The sequence below is a fragment of the Sparus aurata genome, chromosome 13 (assembly GCF_900880675.1).
Source record: "Sparus aurata chromosome 13, fSpaAur1.1, whole genome shotgun sequence".
Lineage (NCBI taxonomy): Eukaryota > Metazoa > Chordata > Actinopteri > Spariformes > Sparidae > Sparus > Sparus aurata.
The window spans coordinates 7,507,845-7,534,236 of NC_044199.1; the positions used below are offsets into that span (position 1 = coordinate 7,507,845).

Genomic DNA, 26,392 nt, shown 5'->3' on the forward strand with positions numbered 1-26,392 from the left:
GTTATAATGATAATTTCAAGGGAGAGAGTCAAATGATTTGCCTTCATAAAAATATAATCTTTATTTGACCATTAGAGGTTCAGTGTGTAAGATTTAGTGGCATCTAGTGGTGCGGTGTCAGATTGCAACCAACCGAACTCTCCCTCTCTCCCCCTCTGTCTATCTACGTTCTCTAAAAATGTGCAAAATGAGACAGTTTGTCTGTTCTGGGCTACTGTAGAAACACATCAGTGCAACATGACCCTGTGGAAGAGAACCTGCTCCCTCTGTGGGTATTAATGGCCCACTGTAATGCGACAAAAACACAATTCTAAGTTCCATGTGATCGTACACTACTAAAGATAATAATATATTTACAAATATTATATTTAATTTCTGCCTCTATCCCCCCTTTTAAATGAATGGGTGAATCAAAAATTAAACAAAAACTTCAGCTGCTGGCCAAAAGCCAACATACTCGCAATATTGTAGGCCTGGTTTGTAACTTTAGTGTCTCGCACTCAGTGTGTAATTTATTTAATGAAAGGGTTATTATTATCTAGGGGAAGCTCACAACAGCGGTAGGGATAATGTCAGAGCTCAGACGAAGGATAATATTGCGTGGGCTGACAGGTTGGGTTCCCAGCTGGCAAAGGCTGACCATACTAGGGTACTAGTATTGCCTGCAGCAACAGGAAAATTGGAATGACTGTGGCAAAGTCATGGATCCAACCACCAAGGCGAGAGCAGGGAGCCATGTGTTTGTTTCCGCGGGTCTGGAGGCCAGTCCTCATTATAGTGGCTGGTAAAATATTACAGTTGAGCTGACACTGTCTAAGTGAATTGTCCAGAGCCGTTTTGACAGCTAGTGGAAGGCAGGGCTAGATTATGATGGATGACGACAACAGGGGTGGTGCAGAAGGAGCATTGATGTGTTTTGTTGCTCATGCAAGAGCTAACGTGTACACCTAATGTGGGACGGTTTCGGTGACGGCGTGCAGACACACACACACACACACACACACACACACACACACACACACACACACACATTCGTGAGCGGAGGATGCCTGATGGGTATGTTAAAATGTTGTTCGAAATGATGTCGCCATTTTTCATACCTACAGAATTCATTCAGGACCGTGTGGTTTTTTTTTTTTATATATACAAGTGAAAAAAAAATTTCATTATAGTTGTTTACCATTCCGTCTGCTTGTGTGACACTACTGTTGTGTTATTCGTGCCTGTTGGTTGGGGAGAGTTATCCAAACCCAAACAATTAGATTTCATTTGCTTTCTTGCTTTCCTGTCGATACAATTTTATTTCAATGAACATGAGTAGTTCCGCTGGCAAGCGAACATTTAATCAGTTTAGTGATGAACAGTTGATTGCCGTCTTTTTAAGCCTTCAGTCTCGCTTTTTTCCACGATAAAAAAAAGGGGGGGAGGACTGTAACACTATCAAAGCATCAAAAGTGTTGCTTGTTTTCTTGATAAAACCGAGCCAGCTGCACCAGACTGCTGACCGCCGCGTGCTGTAGAACTTTTCAGAGGTCAGATAAAGTTAACTGGTGGGGGAAAAAAAAGCAGCTTGCACTGCGCTGTGAAGTTCACAGCACTGAAGTATGAAACATACTCTGTGAAAAGCACACTGTACAGAAATTGCTGTGAAGATAAAGACGTGTGTTTGTGTAAAGACAGAGAATGAGCCTTTTTTTTATCAGACAGCTACACCCAACACTTTTTGGGTGAGGGTGAGTAATGGACTACAGCTGTAATCTGAGTTTCTCCCAATGCACGTCAAAAAGGTTTTGCTTATGATACAAGATAATGTGCAATATCTGGATTAGTGAATGGATGGCTGCGGTTCTTCACAATACAGTATTGATTCTCCGGGCAACAGCACGATATTTGCTGATATCACAAAGTCTCGATAGGATTTTCGATTCAGTTCAGTTCAGGGGCCTGCTGTCGATGTGAGACAATATCAGCTGCCGATTTAACACAATCGGTAACAGAAGAGGCTGCTACCTGTTTCTTTTTTTGCTTTTGGCCGTAAAAGGGAAAAACAATCCATAGATGGTTTTGAAAGATTGTAACCGTGTAAGTGCAGTAAGGTTTACTTAATAAAACATAGATAATAGTATCGAATTCGGCTCAAGAATAAGCGTCACAAAGACAAAACTGTTTTTTCTCTAGTCACCATTATCAGCTAAAACCAGCGGCATTTCACATTGCATAAGTTAGCCTAGCAGCTATCAGACCTTTCCTAGACTCACGGCTTAACAAATTACACACGCATTGTTATATTTCAGCCTGTATGCACGTCTTCTGAGCCCGACATTGTTGAACCAGAGCAGCTAATGTTAGTGCAACAAGTGAGTGGACTGCTGAGTGAGATGCTCTGTTCGTCTGTTGACCTGTTTTTTCTCTGAAGTCCAAAGAACTTTCCAAACTGCTTATTCATTCTCAAAATATCTTGATCTGCCTGGAGCTGGCACTGTTTGTATACCTAGGAAGAAGGTGTGCTGGGTCAGATAGGATGATAAAGGCGTATCTTGCGGACCAATGTTTGTAACTTTGTTTCAATACTTGAATCGATACGTCAGTCCGAGTCGACGGGTCGTTCCACCCCTATGGATTGCAGGACGATCCATCTCTTGTAACAAAGCGCGTTGTCTTCTTTCTGTTTACCCGCGTTTATCCTTTTCATCTGTACGTGCGAAGATCCTTGTTCACAAAGAAGCAGGATCACAACGTTAGATTAGTAGCCCAAACAACGCAGAGTTTTCCTCCTCCCGTCCTTCTTTGGAGCAGATGGGACGAGGAGGACACTTCATCCCCAGGTTCACTGGTCCTTTGGCTTCTTCTGGCGTGGCCAATCCATCTCCCAGTAGTCACTCCAGCTTCTGGGCTCTTGCCCATCCTACTTCTCGCTTGTCCTCCCTCCAAACAGACTCATTCACTCATTCCCTCTCTCTCTCTCCCTCCCTCCCTCCCTCCCTCTCTCCTCCGCTCTCGTCTTCCCAATTTGGCCACCAGGGAGGTGTGTGGCACTGAAGCAAGCATTATTGATAGAGCATCTGTTTAGACATGGTGCAGGATCTGTGGCATGTGGGCGAGCAGCTGGGGGTTCGAGCAGGGGAGACATTATGTCATATTACATATCTTGATATGTCTCGTTCACTTGTATGCATGCCCATTTCACAGGCGCACGCTCCCACAGACACTCGGAAAGAGAAACACATGTCGCCGCCGCCCCCACCAAGATTATTGTAGTTTCCATCTCACTTGAAAATGTGAAAACACAGGCTGGTTTCTTTACAAGGATGGCTTAAATTATTTATGGACTAAGCACTAGAAGTTGTCTAATGTCACAACTGTGCAAGCAGCAGTTACAACAGTCAGTTTTAGAGGCCATTTCAGACCTGGGAGCCAGAGGCGAATATTCTGGCATCATGGCTTTATTGGGCCAGCCAGACAGACAGAGTAGCCCTATCCAGATAATCACCACACATCTCTTCTAGATGGCCAAACTTGTCAAAGCTCACGCAGCACACTGCCAATAGATTTTCATCCTTGGCAGCTGATGAAACAGAAGATTTTACGGCATTTTACACTACAGAAAGCGTGTATTTTTATGATGCCACTCTCTGCATCTTTGCGGCAACGGAGTGGAAATGTTTTCATCAGTTGTGCACCTTCTCTTCTCTTGCATCAGTGGGAAAAGGTTTTTCTTGGGGTCTCATTGCTATGCGCTTAATTGCACCTTGTTTTGGGTTTCGTAAACCAGAACCAGTTCAGGGTTAAGCAAGCACTGAAAAGCACTGCTGAGATGGTAGAAATTTGTTTATGCAGTTGGTATCACAGACTGCCAAAGATCCCACTAAAGATGCAAAGGGAAGCTGAACTTTTCTGAGGAGCTGTGTAACTTGAACTAATCAAGCACACTGTTGAAGATGTAATAGAATCTTGATACATTTACAGACCTGTCAGAGAAAAAGCTCTCGGAAAGAAATATACATGTGATTTTAATCCATCTGACAAATCCTGCTGTAAAGGTGCAATATGTAAGAATCAAACAGAGGGCGGCACATCACCAGAGTAACCGCTGACCGCTGCTTACTATGCCTGCCGCTAGCTAGTTAGCCCGCTTGGCTGTGCTCAGTGGTCAGACTGGGAGCTGGCAGGGGAGTGTTGGCGTTTTCACCACGATCACAGGAAAGTTGTATCGGAACAAGCTGTTGCTAGCATGCTAATTTCAGTAGATGTCTCTGCAACACAATACGTAGATGTCTTTGAAACAAATTTGCACTGTTATTTCTTCACACTGTGTTTAGGAATTTAGCAAACTTTTGAATGTTTTCAACTCAAATTCTTAGATATTGCACCTTTGAAATGGGACCAGGCATCTTTTTACTTTCAGGCTCTGTCAAGTGCAACTTGCCTCATATTCAGATCCATGCAGAAGCTGTTTGAGATGTTAGGTACCTCAGTTTCTGGCAACATCTCTGATGTTGGCCTTCATCTTTTCAAAGTATTTGTTGTCTCCTGAGATCAGCTGTATCCATTCATGGCAACCACCTGCTGGTTTGCGTGCCTTCTCACTTATGATGAGGGGGTTGATGTCACATGGGAAAGTAAAAAAAATAAAGAGATGCATATCATCTATAGTTCTTTCTCACAGCAAACATTTTGACATATCACAGAAGGAAAATCACATTAACACTCCAGGGTCCACGTATGGAGGTCACAGGTGTGACCAATAACGTGAATGATTGCTCCATTGCACAATACCAGAGCCCTGGAACGAGCTGTCCTAAATGGAATGCAGCCATCATTAACGCCGTGCATTTCCTGCTTTGACAAGTCAGTGTCTGCAGTGAAAGGGGTCTTTTTAGGTGTGATAGCTTGCCCACATGGTTTAGGCACTTCAATGTGAGTGCACTGCCGTTAGTGTTTTGTGTTGCACCTTAGCATGTCTTGTTACGAGGAAGTTAAAATGTCTTCTAGCCCACCTGCACTTTTTGGTTTTCAGTTAATCACCAGACCACGATTGACTGACATCTCACCAACCACGCCGCTAGTTTTATTGCACCTGGTACTCCAGCGTACACATCAGGTTTTTATTTTTAGCACAAGTGGATTGTGACCTCACATAATTTCCTCACATATCTTCAGCCTTATCAGACGTCTAATCAGCCAGAATAACTGAAAACACCTGTGAGAGTATGTAGAGCCTTTAATGTGCTCTTGTCATTGAGTGACATCTCCCTGACTGGTGGTGAGACAATAAATACTCTTATTATTTAAGTGTGTCGTATCTGATGGATTTTGGGGGGCCATGCTGGTGTCAATATTTAAATGAAATGACATTTATCGACCCAAAATTAACATAAGCCGGCAGACTTGAAAGGATTCCTCAAATTTAGTTGTAAAACAATTGAGACAACCATTTGTTCACACATAAGACAATATGTACTCAGATATAAGTTTACTGTATCGCTAATAAAGATGTATCTTAATAATACTGTATATTGTGAATCAGCCACAAAGTTATGAACATCACAAGAAATTCATTTTTGCCGATTTCAGGCTTTTTTCTTTTTTTTTTTCCTTCCCGCACTGAAGTCCCCATTTGCCGCATCTTGTTTTTCAAGGGAACAACTTCATGGCTTAAGTATGTAAATGGTTCAGTGCACACCTGATCTTGGCTCTGAGTGGCAGAGATCAGGTGTGCACAATCATTTCATCAAATTGAAAAGCTGTCATCGTAAGTAACAGAGAGTTTACTGAAAAGGTACAGGTGCAAGTCCAGATGAGGAATCAGGTAATTTTATCTCCTTTTCCCTGCAGCTTGCTTTCATACGGATTTCTTTTTTGTTTTTAAGTTTCTTCCTAGGGTACTTTATCCGTGCATTAAATATGTGGTTACATGGAGGTAAAAGTTAAAATACTAACAGTCTTAAACCTACTGGTTATATCTACATTTCTCTCCATCTATGTTTTTTTGAATTTTAGAAAAATACCAAATTGGCATCTGCAGCTTCACATTTGAATGCCACTAAATTCACACTTTAACAGGAAGCAGCTGTAAAGCCACTGCGCAATTAGTGTGTGTGTGTGTGTGTGTGTGTGTGTGTGTGTGTGTGGACAGAGGACATAAATTAATTAATTTATACAACATTACATTGTAGGTGGGAAGCTGCAATAAAAAGCCATGATGCACCAGAGTTACAAAACAGTAGCCGGCCCTCCTTTAATTACGTATCATAAATGCTCAAATGGTGGCTGATTTAGCTCGACTGCAGAGGGGACAGGCTATTATTAGAGGGGACAGGCATTTATTTCTAATTTCCTCTGCTTTATAAGGGTGTGTTTCACAAAATGTTCACAAAGAAGCCTCCCTTGTTGTATGACCTGCTCTCATTCATGTGTTAAATTGCAGTGGTTGATGTTTGTTTGTGAATGCGATCCTACCTCGCGAACTTTCTATAAAAAAGGCGTTTACTGTGAGGGCGGCCGCAGGTGCTGATGAATTTTCTTCCGACAGTAGCTCAACATCGAGCCGAGTCGCTCAAAAAATGAATTGGCAAGTTTGGTCAGTGTTTCTGTTAAATAGACAAACGGCTCAGCTATGTTGTTGTGCTAGTAGGAATAATGCTGTAGAAATGCTACAGTCATTAGCCTGATGCGAGTGGTTTTGCTTTGTGCTTCTCAGATTTTCCAAATTTTTTCCACCAGCCTGTTTTCTACAGACTGCACCCCGGGCTGTCATACGAGACCCGGATATTATTAAAATACCAGCTTTTATTTGAGTATTATGGTAATGTTCTTACGCCCTCTTGAGTTTATTTGCATAACACTGGTTGATGGAAGCACGCACTGATTTGCATTTTCGTTCACCAACTTGTGTGTACCCGTCTAAAAATCGGTGAAACTTTTGGATTGAAACGATCAGACGTCCGGTCGGGGTCTGACGCTGGTCACCCAGTCCGCACGCCGTCCTAGCTGCAGACGCTCTTATTGGTCATCTACGGGTTTACAGCCAGGGACAGAACTGTCTTCCATGCCATTTGTTGTGTCTGACCTTTAAGATGATGAAGCGCGGGGAGAGTGACCCCTGGCAGGATTTGTTCAAAGAGCAGCCTCGTGGTAATGGCAGAGGGGTCCAGAGCCTGGCAGCATGCTGAGGGATTGATCAGCCCCTTACTCAAAGGCCAAATACAGAAAGCCTGGCCAGAGGAGAAGGCCATGCAGGACGTGGAGCCATCCTCCGCTTTGAAGCTCTCTCCAATACCTCAGCTGTTTCACCGCATGAATAAACATGTTTAACTTCTATCTGCTAAAGCTGTTCTTCCCCCTCTCCCTTCCCTCTTCTGTCCTCTTTCCTCGTGGATGAGCTAAGAGTCGCCTTGCTGCAGATGGAGAGAGAGAGAGATGGGAGCGGAGGTCACAAAATCCTTTCTCTCTCCTTTTTTTTTTTTTTTTTTTTTCTTGTCGCCTCTTACGCTCTTCCCCCTTCTCCCTTCTCCCTCTTCTGTCTAGTTCAGCTCGCTCCCTCTCTCCCTGCTCCTTGTGTTGAACACTTCCTGTGCTCTAGCCTTGTTGCACAGGATAAAAATCCACTCATTTAGAGCTCACATTGCTTCCACAGATGTCAGCTTTGAGATTGAAATGAGCTCCCCTTCTGCAAAGAGGCTGAGTTAAAAGGAAATTTCAGAAGGGGGGGGGGAGAGAGAGAAACTAAACAGAAATCCAAAGCCTTTTTCAGTTCCATAAGTGTAACCAGAGGATGCCTTAACGTGTGGTTGACCAAGGGCTTAGGAGAGTGAGCGTTAAAATGCCTCAGATAATAATCATGGACCACACCTATGGTAAAAAAAACATTCTGTAGCATTTATATTGTGCTTCTGTATTGTCATTTGTTGGGCTATTGTTTGTCAGGCAGTATCAGTAGCCAGGATACAACCTCAGGGTAAAATGGTAAAAAATTGCTTTTTGTTGAACAGGACAGGGGAATATTCTGTCGTGATTGTGTCGGCTGGTGTGAAAAACGATAGATAGATGATGATGTATGCTACTTTAAGTTGATCGCTAGAATAGGATAGGAAAAACAAAATAAATACAGGAGAGTCAGGCGCCACAAAAATAGTTTCGGTCTTTAGGGTTTAATTAGTACATATGGTGTTTAAACATTTAAACGACCAGGATTTGCATTAACTCAGTGTTATTCAGTGAGCAGGAGATCATCAGCGCTGGAGGCCGTGTTGTCCTGTGTGCAGTGACACGGCTGCAGTCTGGGTGGTCCAGGTCTCGTAAACCTCATCTGAGCGCTGAGCGGTCCACCTCATCTGCATGTAAAACATCTCCGCACGTCTCACAGATTTTAGGAGACAGTGGATTTGTTATGACTTCTTAAGGTTGGCCTTTTGTGTCTATGCTAATATGAGGCCTCGACCTCTCTTTACCCTTCCTCAGGTGTTCCAACATAAAAGATAAACACAAATCAATGCGATGAATAACTTCAACAAAGACATAAATAAGCAGCAGTTACGGCCGTCCACAGAGCTTTCTCATCTATGCTAATCACTGCCCATAGGCATTGATGAAAGGATATTCTGAAGTTATGAAGACGCTGCACTGTGTTCAGTTTATCGTTTGATTATATACCCAATTATAGTGCAAGTAAGCAATTAAACGAAGCCTGGATGTTGTGAGCAGGCTCCGTCTGCAATTGAACTATGCTGCTAGACTTTGAGCACCCCACAGCTCTAATTTTGTGCCGGCGTGAGTGAGTGCATGTGAGAGAGAGGCGTCTGATGAAAGAGGGGTGTTCATGAAGCAGCGAAGCCTGCCTTGATTACAGGGGTCAACAGTATCAGAATGACATCACCGCTCATGGCTTGATGAGTCCATGATGTCATGCTTTGAGCTCCATCATGAGTGCCTGCGTATGCTTGTGTTTTGGAGATTGTGGACAAAGGGAAAGGCTTTTTCTCTGAGAACAGTCCTCTTCCTTACTGTTTCACCACAACAGCATCTGTAAGGTAAACACAAGTGGCAGTTCCGCCTCTGAGCATTTGGCTCACTCAATGAAAGCAATCTCTACTAAATGGTAATGGGCTTCTGCAAAGTGGCGTCATCAGTGTTCTTCATTTCAGATGAACTGCTACTGTGTCATGCCTTTAAATATACCCCACGCTTAAATATTAATAACAATCTGGCCATGCGGGCAATGAGAGGCCTAATTCACCTAAATCAATTTTACTTTGCAACCCCCATTGCACGTAATTCAGTGCTTTAAAGCCTTGTTGTTTTGAGAGGATTATTTTGATTAAATGCTTTTTAGTCCCTGAGTGAATTCCCCAGTAGATGCTCTGGTGGGAGGTGTCGGCATCCCCAACATCCTGCCAAGTTCTGTATTCGGACAAAAAGCTTTTCATCAGGTACAAAACTTCTGAGCGATCCCTCTTTTTTATCTCGGCGCGTTCACCCACAACTTATTATTCCCCCGCTTTTCTAAATGTCCACTTTCATCAGGAATGAGAAATGCTAATTAAGTTTAATGAAATTGATATCTGTATCAATAGGTCAGAAAAACACAAAAGGTGCGTATCTGTTTCATTCATTTTAAGTCCCACGTTGCCTCACACCTCAAAAGAAAATTCATCACGCTGCCTCAAAGCCTTTTGGAAAAAGGCTCCGGCCCCCGCGTCGCACCGCCTCCTCCCCGCATTGGTTGTTACTGTATGTGATAGAAATTGAGACATCTATTAAGCTCGGCCCATTGCTTGGCACAAAAGAGTCTGACATTCTTGAATGAAGAATCCTCTTGTGGTTCAAACCTTTGGATCTCATTACACCGATACTCCATTTGTACTAAAGAAATCCTATCAGTGTGAGCAATTATGTTCAGGTTGGTTTCGTAACTCATATTCTAACCACTTGTCTTGCCCGGCTTGCTCGTCTTACCCTCACCGACGTTTACCTAACCTTGCTTGTATTTGTCTCTGGCCTCTTAAGCTGTGGCTACTTACGTTGTGTGTATTCAGTATATGAGATGCTGTTGCAGTCCATGCAGATATAATATGTCTTCAGGCGAGTACAGTGGCATCAAGAAGAGATGGAGCGATAACAGTGGCTGAAGCCGAGGAGCTCTGTCCCTCTCTCAGCGGTCGTGACTCGTTTTCCCCCCACATCGCCTCTCTGTATGTGTGTGGGAATGTGTGTTTGTGCTATGGATATTAGCCACCAGAATTGGATTACTCCAGAAGAGACAACATTAATTTTTCCATCACCTTATCATGGATAGAGGTCCCTTCATCGATTAGGTTGGGTTCACAGTGACTTTTTTGTTTTTTTGCAATTCTGTCAAACTAAATTTCAGTCAGGCCGCAGTGAGAAATTAAACAACGATGAGAGGAGGATCTCTCTAATTCGCTCAGAAAACAAAAACTAATGCCTGACAATATACTTTATGCCCACCAGCATGTACTGCAGGCTAAATGTCAGGATGAGTCCACCCAGTTGCAAATTATATTTGGTTTAAATTCGGGCCTTGTTTTGTTTTCTGTAATTATATATATTGCCTCTTTTTTAGTCCACTGCTGCTCATTAATTGGTGGTGTATCATGGTGCTGCCACTGTCGGTGTTCTCTCTGTATTTAGTCTGTTTGGGTCGACCGTATTTTAGATCAGGTCTAATTATCCTTGGCATTATTTCCGACTGGGGGGTCCAAGTGTCCTCGGACCTCTGTTGGATTCACTGGGTTTGGTTAGGTGTCTTACATGGATCTTTTTCGTATCTTATTTAAAATTTTGGAGTCTTATTAATTGGTCATTAAAAAAGATTACAAGTACTCCAAAGCCAACTGAAATATAGTCAGTTTTATAGGTTTTAATGTAATTAGTTTGTCAGTGCAGTCTAAGATTCCTTGGAAACAGCAACCTCTGTGCTGTTTCTTCGAGTTAGGGGATGATGATGTTAAAGGACACATATTTTGCTAATTTTCAGGTTCATAATATTACTTTGGGTTTCTGCAAGAATAGGTTTACATGCTTTAATCCTCGAAAAATGCATCAGTCTTCTCAAACTGTCCAGTGCAACAGCAGTCTATTCCCCCTCTGTCTAAGACTCAATGTTTTAGCTCCTGTCTCTTTAAGGACCCCCCTCCATTATACCCAGTCTGCTCTGATTGGTCAGCTCACACAGGCCTGAGCCAGCACCACCAAAGGTGAGACGTTATGGAGCAGTGTTTTCTGTAGGAGAGAGGAGCTTCTGTTGGCACAGACGTTGGACTTTTTAACTTGCAAGATCTTTTACATATACCTATACCTACCTAAATCCTCGTCAACACTATACGACGACAATTGGGAAATTAACGACCTTTGACTTTATTAGAATCTAGATAACAGAGCATGTAAAGGTGCTATTTGCAAGGAAAGTTGAGTTGGGTCTCATTCCCAACTCGTCAAAGCCTGACTGATGCATTACATTAAAACCTATAAAACAGACTGTATTTCAGTTGGTTTTGGAGTACTTGTGTTAAATTTGGGACTGTGGCCGACCCATCCTACATTCCCAAAGCGTTGGTTTTGGACAAGTACCTTTAAGGCGAGTCATAAGAAATAAATGCATAAATCTGGATCTTTGAGCACCACATTCAAGGTTCTCCACTCAGTCCCTGCATGACTGGCGGAGGCCACGCAGCCATTGGCCAAAACGATTAATCGGTCAACCTCTAATCCACACACTGAGCGCCAAAAGAAGGTTTGTGGGGAGATAATATAAATAGAGAGAGCGAGAGAGAAAGTTACAGAAAGAGAGAGAGAGGAAAGAGAGAGCAGTTTATCCCTTCCCAAATGGACTGAGCTTATTGGGAAGCAGCCCAAGTATTCTCATGACCTAATTGCCACAGACTGCAAAAATAGTCACTGTATTTGTCCTGGTTAAGTGTCAGCGTTAAGCTCTGCATTACCAATATGTGTTTCCGGAGTCCGGCGCACCTGTCAGACTCTAAATCTCAAGGACTTGACATTTCGGGGCGACGTAGAAGGCATGAACATGTTTTCACAAGCGTAGAAAAACCCATCTAGAGCTCTCGTTTCACGGCACAATCACCATGGCCAAGTGTGAGGTCATGTGTGCAAGGACAATGAGGATGCATTCAAGTGCATTTTGTTCCTAGATGGGCACTTCACTATCTGGTTTGGATGAAGTGGAATATGAAACTGAATATATATTGTGGTTAATCATTAATCTATCAGCCAGTAATGCTCCTGAGCTAATAGATTTGAAATGGGAGTGGTGAACAGTGAAAATGGCTCAACTGATGGACAGGATTGTCTAAACTAGATTAGGAAATACTATTATTTCTTTCCTAATTCATACATGTACTTATACTTTACATTTTAGGGGGATATATTTTACATGTGACTCCTCGTTCTTGTAATATATCTAAAAAGGCAAAAAGTGTGCCATGTTTGATAGCCTGAGCACGCCTGCAGCCAGCGCCCTGCTCGATCATGGAGAGTTGAACTCTTAATGATTGAAGAGGTATCAACTTTCTCGATAAACATCTTTTATGTAATTAATTTACTAGCTGGAGAAGTTGTTGGAGATGACTGGGCTCTTTTTTTTCACCTTCTTGGTTAATATTATCCAAGGATTTTTACTAGCATTAGAAAAACTCTAACGCCCTGGCTGTGCCCAAAAGTTCCATACCATCATGTAATTTTGTGCCCTTAAAGAGTGTGCAAGGATTTTTAGCATATGCGAAACCTTAATATGGAAAAAGTAGTACACGAATAGTATACTATTGACGGGGAATATTACAATAAGCACTGCTGTAGTGACAACAGTAACATCTTCTGTGGATCAGTCAACAGCATATTACTGCCTTCAACTTTTTTTTTTCCATCAATGCTCCTTTTGACAGTTATTTATATTTTGTATGAAGTTCAATTCTGTGCTGAGGGGAACAGTTTCTACATTTTAGTCAGGTATCCAGGTTGAGTGAAGTGCACTGAGTATAAACAGTTTCTCCAGCTGCTTCCAGGTCTTTGAACAGCGTCCTCCTTTGAAGCAACACCCGTCGTATTTAAGGACTTGCATATATCATTCATGTATTATATTGCACTGCTGTACTGATGTTTGCAATCATAGCAATAATAACCCTTATATAGAGAGAAAATAATTATAAGATATAGCAGGCACATGGAGAATAATAATCAGAAAAACATACTACATATAAGAGATCATCACGTGATCATGAAGCCGATGAAAAGTCAATATTTTGGCCCGAGAGTTTGGGTTTCTCACCTTTTCGATCCTTAGAGGAGGCTGCAAAGACCTCAGGTCAGCTCCTGATCTGTGGACAGAGGGTCCTTGTCAGGTTTGACCTGCAGGTTGATTTTCTTTCATCTGATGACACAGATAAGAACTTGTGAACACAGCCGGCTCGCTGGCAGCCCACCTTTTGGGTAAAAGAGGTAAATGTCCCCACCGTGTTTCCTCTGCGACGGTTATTTACTTCACATCGCAGTTTGCCTGTTGAAACATGTTTCGCTATTTCGTCACGCTTCTTTTTTATTTTTAGGCAAGTCTTTGTTCTCTATAATTCTGATAATCACAGTCACATCTTTCTTATCTGTTAAAAGAGAATTCTTTTTTTTTACGTCTCAGATTTCTTTGACTTTTTCATCAAGTGCTCTTTTTTAGCTCTTTGTGGCTTATTGCTTTTAGCCTGCTGTCTGGGTCCTAGTGAGTACAGGGGTAGTTAGTCACCCTCTCCGTGGATAATTGCTTCCATTGAGCTAGAGCAGCCTTGTGATCATATAGGAGGAGAGAACTTCACACTTATGGCTATATTGTTTGGCACTAATGAGGGTCTTTCCTGAGTTAGAAAGTGTTTGAAAGCATACTGAAGAGGTGGAGAGAGCTGCAGTCGTTTCAAAAGCACACGCTGTGTTGCCATTAAGGTGCCTATTACCGCTGACCATGCCAGGGCAGGCTGTGTGTTGACAACCCATATTTGTGTCGTCCAACGTGTTTTGAAGATATAGGTTAGGGATAACGTTTGACGTGAAGTGTCTGCGATTAGAGCAGCAGTTCCGGTGTACAGTCCTCATATGTAACGCGAATGTTATAAATGTGTGTGTTTGTGTGTGTTTGTATGGTGATGGGGTGTCTCTTTAAGTAGGACAGTGGAAATTGATGGCCAACTCTGAAAGCTGACCTACATAGAGGCACAGACAAACTAGTTCCCTCAGCATGCATGCTGAGCTCTGCTCTGCAGAAAATGCAGAGGAAGCAGCATATTGTATGTTGCTGTAATCATTTAGTAAAAGCATACACTACTAGGTCCATCTATATATGTGGGTCTGCACGCCTCCCATCCTCGTCTTACAATTGTGCAGTTTGATTAATTTGAGGAAAGGCTACTTTTGTATCATCATCTTTTTCTTTTCTGCTCCAAACCCGCTTTTTTTCTCTAATGTTAGTCCTATTTCCCTCCCCAATTTGCAAAAATAGGAAATAAATTCAGAGATTTTGCGGAAAAGATGTCCAAACAAGTTGTTCCGAACTGATAAGTACAAACTCACTGGGGCATCGTTAAATGATAAAGGCCAAGCGTGAAGAAAAACAGCCATCACATTGAAATCTAATTACATCAATTTACAGTCACATTGTTTCCGTCTAATTGTTCTCTGGCCTGCTGCTTTGTTTCATTCTGTTATTAAAAGCTCCTTTGCGACATTTCTCAGTAATCAGTAATGAGATGTCCTTTTTAAGATGTTGTCTTAACTAATAAGTTCCAGCTTTCAAAAGCCTCAGAGCCGCTGCCACACAAACTAGAAACTCTGTTGGTAGTAAACAGCCACCTGCACAAAACCATCACCTTTTATGTTTTGGTCAAATTGGAGGGTGACATACTTCACACTGTGCAGACCAAAGTGCTGAGATTAGCTTGTATTAGCTTGTATTTGTGCACCTGTTTCAAGTGTTTTATTATATTTGACATATTTTCTTTTTTTAGCTTTTCCCCCACATGGTGTCAGGTCCCAGTGTTCTGCTCAACATATTAAACCTATGCACATGTTTTAAGAAAATGTCTTTTTCCCAACAACAACATAAGTTGAGCACTCAGGCTGCAACATTAAAGTGTTCAGACTCCGTTAGCGTAGGCTGATGGCCCATTTTGAATAATATTTAGGCTAACAGGGCTTCAGCAGATGAGTCAGACACTTGTTACCGAGTAAATAAAATGCACAAGAGGCAGTGTTCATCAGCATTATTCAATACGGCCCTAACCCAAGCTTTGTAATGTTGCTTCATATGTATGGAAAAAGTATGTTTCATAACAAAACCTCCTCCTTGTGATGTCGGAGAAACACATTAAAAAATGCACGTAGGTTTAGATCTTCAGTTTAACTAACAAGCCACGTCGTCTTATCGTCTGAACGCTGTCTCGTCTGAGACGGGGACTCACAGCTCGCTGTAGCAAACACCTCAGGGACTCATTTCACACCGTCCATCTTTACTTCCCCCAGCAGACTTGCATGCATTAAAGCAGTCACATTTCCTTGTTTAGGATGTTTTTATCAGTTGGCGTCTTGGACTTGTGATTAGGGAATCCGGACACCTATGGGAGTCTGTCTCAGTGTTTGTTTTTCTATATTAATCAACACGTCCTCATCCCAAAGCAACAAAAGGTATATCACCGTTTCCACAACAACAGGACCACATTACGCACGGGAGACATGTATAGCACCACAACTGACTTCCTCCTTTCATGTCATAATAATATCCACAGCCACTAGGGGTCACCGTCTAAGAAGAAACATTAGCAAGGTTCTTAGATAACTGCTTTAACAGTGGACCTATGTGGTTGTATTTCTGACGAGGATGGGCTGTTTGGTGCTATCAAACCCAGTTATCTGAGGGAAAGTGTATTGAATGAAGCTATAAGAGCTGATTATGTAATTGACCACACGACTCACTTCTGCAGTAACAAGATTCAAATTTCATCTTTTATCTCATGTCATCCATCCGTCTCTCCAACAATTATTTTGAGTTCTTCCTCCTTCAGGGGGTCTTTTATTACAGTGTCTCATAAACTTAATTAATACTGAATTTCATAGTTTTACAAACTTTGTTAGCTGTCAGCTCTCTCTGTGGCCATTCTTCAGTGTAGCGTTTTCAGTGTGTTTGTTTTAAAAATAAATTTTCTAACGTCCAAAAGAATTTTAAAGCTGTTTTTTTAAGTTTCAATACCGTCTGAAATGTATTCTCCCTCTATTCTCTTCACTCGGCTATATTGTGCCCTGTGCTGTTTGAGGGTTCATGGCGTTAACTGTATTAAACAGGGGATTAACGCCCGGGGCTCTGGATCTCTAGTAATAGCAGACGGAAATACTGATCAAAGGCCTCTAACTGTGCCGTGGGTGTTCGGACTGCCTCTGTCTGCTTCACTGCATTACAAGAAGATGAGGCTCGGAGGCAGGGGCACGCAGACAGACAGGCAGAGCAGGAGCCCTCTGTAGACTTATTCCTGATTGGACAGGTGAAGGTTTGATCATGCATAATTAGAGCAGGATAAACAATTCAGTAAGGGGAAGTATAGGAGGAGCAGTTGTACCTGCAGGTGGGTTGCACCTACGACCTTGCAGCTTAAGCTCACACGTACAGTGTGTGTGTGTGTGTGTGTGTGTGTGTGTGTGTGTGTGTGTGTGTGTGTGTGTGTGTGTGTGTGTGTGTGTGTATTCTGTGGTTGTGCATCGCCCGCCGGGGGGGCTACGTTCCCTTCATGCTGTGTCCCAGAGGACACGTCTGACACTTCCTTCCAGGTTGCCCCACTTCCTCGCTCTGTGTTGATGGGACCAGCAGTCAGAACTGCTGAGCAGCAGGCTACTCTCGGTGGAGGCAGCTAAAATCAGGAACAATATACAGTCCTTATCCTCAAAGCAGTAGATGTACATGCTTATGGATTTTTCTGAATTATATATGCAGGGAGATGTGAGGCATTTTGTACTTAAATATAATAGTGAATCTTCACACAGCCCTTAATTAAAATGCTCCTATTTAAAAAAACAAATGTTCCCTCTCTTTTCCTTGCTTTACAGTGACCTAGAAAGGTGTGTGTAATGAGCGCCCGGTCTACGCTTAGTCTGTCACTGATAATACATATGTGCTTTACGTTCACTCTTATTGCAGTATATTTAGCTGCCGTCATTAGGGAGTTGGGGGATGCCTGCTACACGCAGCAGCTGTAAATTTATAACAGCCTTAACACCGCCTCGTGTTCATGCTCTCACAAGCTCACCAGATTTTCTTTATAACAAGAACTAAAAGCATGACAGATAATAATACCCCTCCTACAACCGCTTCCACTCCTTACTAGCTCATATTTTCTGTCACATAAAGACCTCTGGAAGAAAAGATAAATAATGAACATGAAACCCAGCGATATTGTTGATTTTACAGATACAATATGTTGTGTATCTGCGTTAAATGTCTAAAAAAGACTAGACCCTGCAAGAGACATCCATAGTTTCTGATCTGGATAATGGGAAGTTCCATTTGGTCGCCTGTTGCTACAACATCCGAGAGAAACAAAGGAGGCCGATGAGATGAACTAGACTAAACGTGGATAAAACTTTAAAGGTACAATATGTAAGAATTGGCCATCTTGAATTCATACTGCACTGAAATAAGGGTAGCATATAACTGGGGTAATTGCTAACCGCTGCTTACTGTGTTCTTTTTACACATCGCTGACTGTAGCTACTTGTTAGCTCAGTTAGCAGTGCAGCTAGCTAGGAAACCAGGGGAGTGTTGGTGTTTAGACCGCTATGATTACTTTAGTTAAATCTTATTTAGATCAAAAAATCTTACAAATTGCACCTTTGAAAGTGTTTCTGATGCTCTTAGATTCTCATAGGCAATGTGGGTTGCTTAACATTGATGACAACAACTCCCATGATCCTACCCTACCTGCGCCTTTTGTTCCGTTTTGATTGAGGGACCTCTAGTGGCAATAATGACATTCTGTGCATCTACAATTCACTCTAGGTATATATTTTTGAAGATATCTGCGTCCTCCATATGTGAGTCTTGTCAGGAATCAAAAGAAAAAAACATAAGAGAAGAATTTCCCCGAGCTTTACATTGGTGGTGGACACATTAGAGAATCCTTCATTTGAAGCTTCAACGCCACTTTTAAAGTCAAACTTAACTTAGTCACATTGCTTTTGCAAGTTCTTCCATTATCTACCTCTGGCAGAATCAGCTTTTTCCTCAGGTTGGAGCGTTGAGGCAACAGACGCAGAGAAACCTGGAATGAGTGTGAAATAAAGACCCAGTATGGAGAAGCTGGTAAAAGGCCGTGAAAGTAGGCTCCCCGTCGATTCTGTGGAGTGATGAGATAAAGCCAAGCCCGGCTCTCGCTAATAAGTGTGAGGAAGTGCAGCCAAGAGGGCCTTAGCCAGTAGCCGAACAACACCTATTATCAGCCATCCTACCACACATCCATGTGTTTCCATTTACAGGGTATTGTTTAAGCTGTTGGAAGGTTCTTCAGTGTGAGTGCGTTGACACCTCTCTCATTGCGTCTGTCGGCGCTGACAGTCTTTAATAGTCTCGTGGAGGTCAGCCTCCTGCCATGTGTGGATAGTTGGAAGAGAAGGGCTGGCATACACAAGGACAATCTCTCTCTGCTGACACCCCGCAGACGGGGGGATGGGGAGAGAGGAATGCTTCTGTTGGTGCTATTTTGTGGCCTGTAATTGTCTGTAAGGTCTGTAAAATAGGATAGTAGAGCAAAAGAGTGCACTGTAATGGCGGGGGCCAGAGGTTCAGACGGTCCACAGGGGACTGACCAAGAAGGCGTGTGCTGAGCCGAGGAGAGGAAAGTAGGGATGTTTGTTGTAAGGGTTTTTTTTTTTTAATGTGCATTTGTACGAGACACATTCCAATAGTAGTTTACACCACTGCAAAATGTCTTTTTTTGTTCATTTAAACAGATCCAGTCATGGGTGGAAGGGCCCTGCTGGTGGTATCTGTGGTGGTGTGGCTTGGCCCTGACCCCGGTGGATATAATGGTGCAGTGGAAAATGTCCTGTCAGTTGATGGAGGAGCTGCCTGTAGCAGCAGGAAGGAGTGTGGCGACAGGGGCCATGTGTGTTAACCTCCTTCCTTGTCACTTTTTCTGTCTTTCTCCCCACTCCCCCCCTCTCCTTCTCCTTTCATCTCCACCTTTTTCTCTTTCCCTTTCCACCCCCCTCCACTCCCCTCCAGACTCCACTCCCTCTACCTACACTCCTCTGTGACAAATTACTCCTGGCGGTTGATTTGTTGGTTGTCAAAAGTGCTCCTTGCGCTGGCATGAAGGTGGGGCGGGCAGGAGAAGAGGTGTGCACGCCCCCCCCCCCCCCAATTCCCCTCCACCCTCACCGCACCTCACACATGTGTGTCGCCACGACTCAGTGTTGAGATGTCTCAGTGGAAATTGATATTCTGTCTCATAAGATCTCATCAGATTAGATGTTGTCCATGTTTAATCAGTTCACACATTAGGTTCCCAACCCTTCTTTTGACAAGGCTGTTTTTGATTCTGGCTCGTGTCGGGAGCGGGAGAGAGGGTTTGCTGTTTGCGGAGTAGGAGCTGGAGGAGGAGCAGGAAAGAAAAATGCGAGCGAGCGAGCGATAAAGACTTTATGACAGAACTATAAATGCCAGCGTTTGTGACAGGCTGGCTAGTAAGCAGCCGCACCTAACAAAGAAGTCTATCTTTCTCTGGATGATCTGATGAATTAATAGAATAAGCTGCTTAGGAGACTAATGTGTTATAGTACACCTCATCTTATCACTTCTGCATGGGTGTGAATATGAAGACGCTTAAGCTGCTAAATATTTGCCAAAGAGCATGCAAACAGCAGGTAGCGGCTAAAATATGTGCAAAGGTGTGCGTGATATGTGTTTTTATGTTGTGATATTAGTATGAGATCAGTAACTGATTGTATATAATCCAGCCAAATGGGCTGTTAGAAATGGAGGGAATTAAATACCTGACAAATGAAGGTATTTAATCACATTGATTCAAAAATCCTGAAAATCCAGTACTGCCATGAAGCAGTCCCGCTCATTGATCCACAACATAGCCAGCAGTGGCCGAATACAGTTGGAGATATTAAGGGATTTATCCCTTTAAGCATACCTGAGTAAATGGGAGTCAACTGGCGGAAATCACTAAAGGTAATTTACAATAACGACCTCAGTGTAAACTAGAGCTGCAGTGAAACAGAAACACAATACAAAATTCCAAGATGACATTTTAGTCACTTCTTTTCAGTGAAAAAGTACCAAAGATTCTCAGGTTTCAGCTCCTCCAGGGGTCTCCTATTTCTCCGCAAACTGAATATCTATAGTTTTGGACTGTCGGTTACAACCTGTGATGAAAATTGGACTATCAAGTTATCGCAACAACCAGATGCACTTTCAGGCTTGTACAAAAGATAACGCCATAATTAAAACCTACATTAAAATCGGAGCGGTCACATCACAATCAATGCGTTTACAGGAGGGACGTATACCAGAGAACATCTCTCTCTCTCCTTTTCCGTGTGTTTTTCTGCAGAGATCGTGTGAATGTCAGTAGAGGAGTGGTGTCGAGCGAGGGCAGATTGTTCCCTAGTTAAATGATCGCAGATGGCCCCGTTGTCTGACAGATAAAAGTAAAGTAAAGGCCCTGAAATAAAGTGTGTGGGAAACAACGTTTTGTTGTTTTACGGTGTGCGGTTGTATTTTATTTATGTTCAAGTTCTTTAGGATATTTGAATACTTCCACATTTTGTTTTTCACATTCTAATTCATTACTAGTTGAAAGGGTGTACTTGCGCTATTATGCTCTTGTATTGTCATTACATCAATAGCGTAAAATGTTCATAAATTAGCAATAATACCATTTATCGCAATTATTTCTTGGACAATTTATCATCTAACAAAAGTACTTATGATGACAGGCTTGTTTTTTTTGGACAAGTCTGGGACTGTTTCTGTTTCTCCTTCCTTTCGACGCTGTTCTCTGACATTCTGTCGTCCAAACATCTGATGGATTCAATGAGAAAAGAATCGGCTGATCAATCAACAAGGGGAATTTTCGCTAGTTGCAGCCCTGGTGAATGGTTCAGCGTAATTTCTTAAAGTTGATATATAAACCTCTTCTGTTTGTGGACCTTGCAGTGCAGTAGCATGAATGTTAGTTCACATGTGCAGGATACTGGTCTCTGAGCAGCTTCCCTCGAGTCTTTGACCTTGAGATTTGTCCTGTGAAGAGGATGATGGCTGTGATCCGACGCCTGAACGTGTGGATTTGTGTTAACTTGTATGAATAGGACGATATTCCCCCCACTGTTCAGCCCAGCCAACAATTTGAACTGTTCTCCCCTGTTAGTGCATCAGTCCCTTTTTCCCATGCAGTAGGTGACTGCTTTTCCTGTATCATCTGACGTTCCATGATAATATATTGACGGCGCTGCTGTTTGCGGAGTGTGTGCCAGTCAGATGGCGTTTTGTCGGCAGTGACAGCTGTTTAAGCTCAATCTGAGGTGATTTTGCTTCATCGTCGGGTGTTTGCCGTTTTGAAAAGAAACTCATCTCCTTTCAGTCCCACTTGCTGCTTTATTCACTAACTGTTTCTCTTTTGTGCCGTTTCCTCTTTTGCAAAAGTAATAGAATATCAGTTTTCCTTTCAACACCCGGCTATACAGAAAGCTAGATTGCTTTGTGCGTCACCATCAAAACACAGAGGAGAGCATTGCAATCCACTTGTGTTCAAAAGTCTGAAACCATCTTGTCTCTCTGTCTTTGTGTTTTAAAAGAGGGGTTAAGCTTTTATCCTATAAATATGGCATGAAAACCCCACTGTCAACGGCGCATTCATTCTAAGGCCTGCATTAACATAAAAACGGGGGCTTGTTATACAGTGAGATTTCAATAAAAAGAACACAAAATGCATTTAATGAAATTCAGATGCTGGGCCCTAGCTCCCTGAATCTCATTAAATGAGCTTTGTGCTGTTTTTCCATCTTCTCTTTGTAGAAGAGGTCCTCGAGTGCCCTTAATAATGTGGCAGATTTCATCATACTCCTGATTTAAAGAGGACAATGTCTGTCTTGTTCACTTGTTCTTTTCCATGCCAGAGCCAATCTCCACAGATGTCCTCGTACAGTTTCTGGATCTGGCTCCTGATAATATTCCATCTCTTGGTGCTTTTTTTTTTTTTTTTTTCCTTCTGTGAGTCGCTGGAGTTTTGTTAAGGCTCTCCACTAACTCTCATTCTCTTCCCTCTTTCTTCCCCCCCCCCCTCCCCTTCTCTGTTTCTCCCTGCATAGGATTTGGTTTCATAACTTTTGAGAGTGAAGACATCGTAGAGAAAGTCTGTGAAATTCATTTTCATGAAATCAATAACAAAATGGTAAGTCCACTCATTTTTTTTTTTCAATTCCAGGTGGGCGTTGAAGGATTAATATTTGATTTCTTCTTTCCCCTAGTATTAATAGCGGTAGAGGCGTGTGTGTGTGTGTGTGTGTGTGTTCATGTTCATATGCACAGGCTAACACACACATACACACCCTCCGTGGGTCTCTGGGTTTCAGGGATGGGAAAGCAGTGGTGTGTACTGCCCACAAACCGTGAAATTGTGTGGCTGAGTTCTGCCTGTCAGGCTGAGGGACGGGAGAGTGGAGCCTGTCCCTCTCTTTCTGAATCCCCTAACACACACACACACACACACACACACACACATACACACACACACACACACACACACACACACACACACACACAGGTGCACGCGCGCATACACACACAGGTGGAGATGTCCAGGGATGCAACAGGGAAGCAACTGGCAGAGGCAGAGTTCATTAGTCAGGGATTAACACCTTCCTCAGAGTCCCACTGATGCTTGTTTTATTTACACCAGTAATATGGTCATCTCGCAGGACTCTACAGAGTTCAATAGCACTTTTCTAAGCCATCATGTCACTTATGATAATTGACAGGAACCGACTTCAGTGTAGGGACTGTGACATTAGGTCCTCCTTCACCCAGTTCCACCCTGCAGGCCTCTTGAGACATCCTGCATCATTTGAGCGGTTCTGTGGACTGTGATTGACTGGAGGGAATACTTGTCTTACTGCCGTTCATTCCGGCTCCCTCTCTTCGCTGCATGTGTGTCTCCACTCTCTCCCAGCCTTCTTCCTGAAAACTGGCTGACTGACTGGTTGTCTGACTGACAGGACCAGTGTAGTAGAACCATGTTCACCAGGGACCAGCCCAGGTCACATATGACCCCAGTATACATCCCTTCCGTGTCTCCGCAAGGAATCACAGCCGGCGCTCAGGACTGCAGCCAAAAAAAGCGAGTGTGACAGAAATAACTGTATGCGTATGGAAGGATATTCTGTCACAATCAGATGTCTCAGAGCCTTTGACATGTAGGCATCGCAACTCTGTGAACACACAAGTACCACACATCAACATGAAGCATGAATGCACATGCCAGAGCATCTATTTATGCACAAAAAAGCACAACAATGGCTGCCAGTGCTGTCAACTCTTGATTTCAGAAAAACTATTTGCGGCGTATTTTTGCACAATTTGTTGTGTCACAAAAATACGAAAGAAGACATGTGCTTATCAATTAATCTAATATCAGATCTCCAGATTACATCTCTCCATTGAGGTTGTTTTTATTTTCTGTGTCCTTGTCCAACTTTTACCTCGCAGCCTCATTTAAGTCCAACTCAAAGCCTCTTTGTAAGGAGTCCTAATTAGATGATAATTGGATTGTAAACAGTCGTGCTAATTAAGAATGTAGTAATCAATATTAAAGGTCCAGTGTGTAGGTTTGAGTGGCGGCCAGGGGTGAGGTTGCAACCAATTGAATACCCCTCTCCTCACCCTCCCCTTCCATCGCCACACGGCAGCTAAAAACTCTTAAGGCTTTCTATAGAGCCTGAATGGCAGACGCAGTGGAGAAGGTCGTTTGATTATACATAAGTGAAAACATAATCGTGCATATTGTATTACATTTATGCCAATAGATCGACTTAAATGCTTTTTATTTAAAGACTTCATGTTGACTGTTTTCAAAACATCAGTATCAGTTGAATAATATGATTCAATCAGACAGTTATTTGGATAATGAAGTTAACATAAAATACAGCAATTGTGTGGTCACTAAAAGTGATGTCTGGAGTTTTTAACTAAAAAATATCAACATAAGTTACCAGGTTCAATACCAGATTGCAGGCAAAACTTTTTAGATTTTTATTGAAACATAAATAAAACTGTTTTCTGTCCGCTGTGTGTTTAGAAACAACGGCACCTAAGATAATTTACTCCTAGAGGAAATGGGACTATGTGGGCACTACAGTAGTTTGTGTCAACACACTATACATGAAGATGTGTATCGATGTTTTGATATTATTGACACTAGTCAATGAGTGCCAAATGGTTACTATGTTGGACAGGTCTTTAAAACAGCTCAAGATTTTATATTTGTCTTATTGACTAGGGAATTGTTGGCAATTCAATTCAACCAGCAAATACACTTCTTATGCAGAGGAAAAGATGTCACATTAACCTTTTCTTTTTTAAGAAGAAGTTTTTTTGGCCTATTGTTTATGCACGTGTGGATTATGTTAGTTCATGAGAAGCGTGTGTGTTTCTCGTGGAGACACCAAATCAGCAAAATCACCAAGAATACAGTTGTTAGTGCCTACAAAAGTGTTTCCATACAGAAACAGTTAAATTAATTTCCCTTTATTTTAAAAATATGCACTTTGTTATCATCCATCCGTTGTCTTTGGGTATATAAGTTGCATTGTACCTTCCACTCATCCGTTGCACCTGCATTTTTTTTTATTTGATAGATTTTATAGAAAGAAATCTATAGAGAGTGATGAAATCTTTATTTTTGTTTTTTCATCCTCTGCTCTTGCATCTTGCCAGCAACATCAAAGCTCCCTTTGATGCATCATCTAACAGTCAGTGTTTACAGCTGACTCGCCGTTGTGTCAGAGTCATGACAGTTACTATTATTGTTATCAATGTTTAGTACAGCCTCGCTGCTGAAACGTTGCTTTATAGTATGAAATAAGCAGTTAGCCCTTTTGGCTGGAGGCTTCATGTCTCTTGCCCTGTCTGACCACACACACACAACGGTGGTGTGATGCCCTGCTACTTTGTGACATGTTGAACCTCACAGGGTGTGGCCAGCAAAAAGCATCCACCACTGCACTACTGCAAGAACAGTGTTCCTAGCTTGTATGTATCGTAAGATGAATCACACAAATGGAAAACATCGTGGCCCATCTGGGAGTCTCGGTATATCTTAACAGAAAAGATGGGGATTATAGAGAGGACACAGTGTGAAAGGACAGAGCAAGGGGCCAGTTTTCAGAGGCTTTTGTCACCTCCGTGAGGGTCCCTCTTGGCAACACCTACTGTACATTTAATTTCCTACGATGCCAGGGAAAAATGTGTTTCCCTCAGATCTTCTACAAAGTGCTGACATCTTGGAATGTCGGCAAAGTGGAAAGAAATGTGGAGTGCCTTAAGAGCATTTTTCAAAGACACTCCAGGCTTTACCTGAGTCGCACAGAAGAAGAGAGGACTGGTTATCCGGTGTCTGAAGCACCAGCACACAAAATAAAAAATGCCTCCTGTCTTCATCCTTATGAAGTACCATACAGAAATAGACCTCATTCATCCTCCCTGCGAGTGTTATCTAAGATGGTTCTTGAATAATTGATGCCGACAGAAATTCCACCCCACTTGGGAGGGTTGTGAATGTACAGGGCACCCCACCTTCTTCTTGCCCGTCTCTGAAGGGCTCTGGCAGTGTAGTGGGTCAATGCCCACTCAGATGTGAGCGACTGGACCTTTAAGTGACTTGGTCAATCACCCTGTGTTCATGTGCCAGCGAGGCCTCACACTCAGGAGCACTTCCTCTCGTTCACTGTGAGTTCTGCCTCATATATAATTAAAAATGGGGTGCTGGTTAGCAAGAAAGTGCTCAACCCGCCTCACCCAGCTGCACTGACTTCAGCGTTGCTCTCACCTCTGGAGACCTCCCTGCTTTAGTAAATGCAGGATGTGATAAAAGTATGGATTATCCTCTGCAGGCCTCCACGGACTGTAGAAACATCCTGTAGCCGCAGCAGGACTTGATCTTGTAATAAAACCAGTAAAACTTTTGGAGTAAAAAGAAGATCGCTTCACACCGTCTTGTTCCCACGTATATGAATGTCTCAAGTAAGACAGCCCTTTAATACAGCTACGGTAAGGGAGTAAATCCCATTTTCTAAGACAGGAGTCCCTCTATCACTCCCCACTCTGCCGTTA

The 26,392-nt window shown here is 42.6% G+C and overlaps 1 protein-coding gene across 5 annotated transcripts in view; it reads left to right on the forward strand.

The window, feature by feature from the left end:
* The window catches only part of LOC115593785 (RNA-binding protein Musashi homolog 2), a 263,938-nt gene that overhangs the window by 164,354 nt on the left and 73,192 nt on the right, over positions 1-26,392 (forward strand). For all 5 annotated transcript variants that reach the window (XM_030437449.1, XM_030437448.1, XM_030437451.1 and 2 more), the window contains exon 8: positions 22,375-22,457. In XM_030437449.1, coding sequence (XP_030293309.1) covers positions 22,375-22,457 — 83 coding nt within the window. The remainder of the gene's footprint in view (positions 1-22,374; positions 22,458-26,392) is intronic.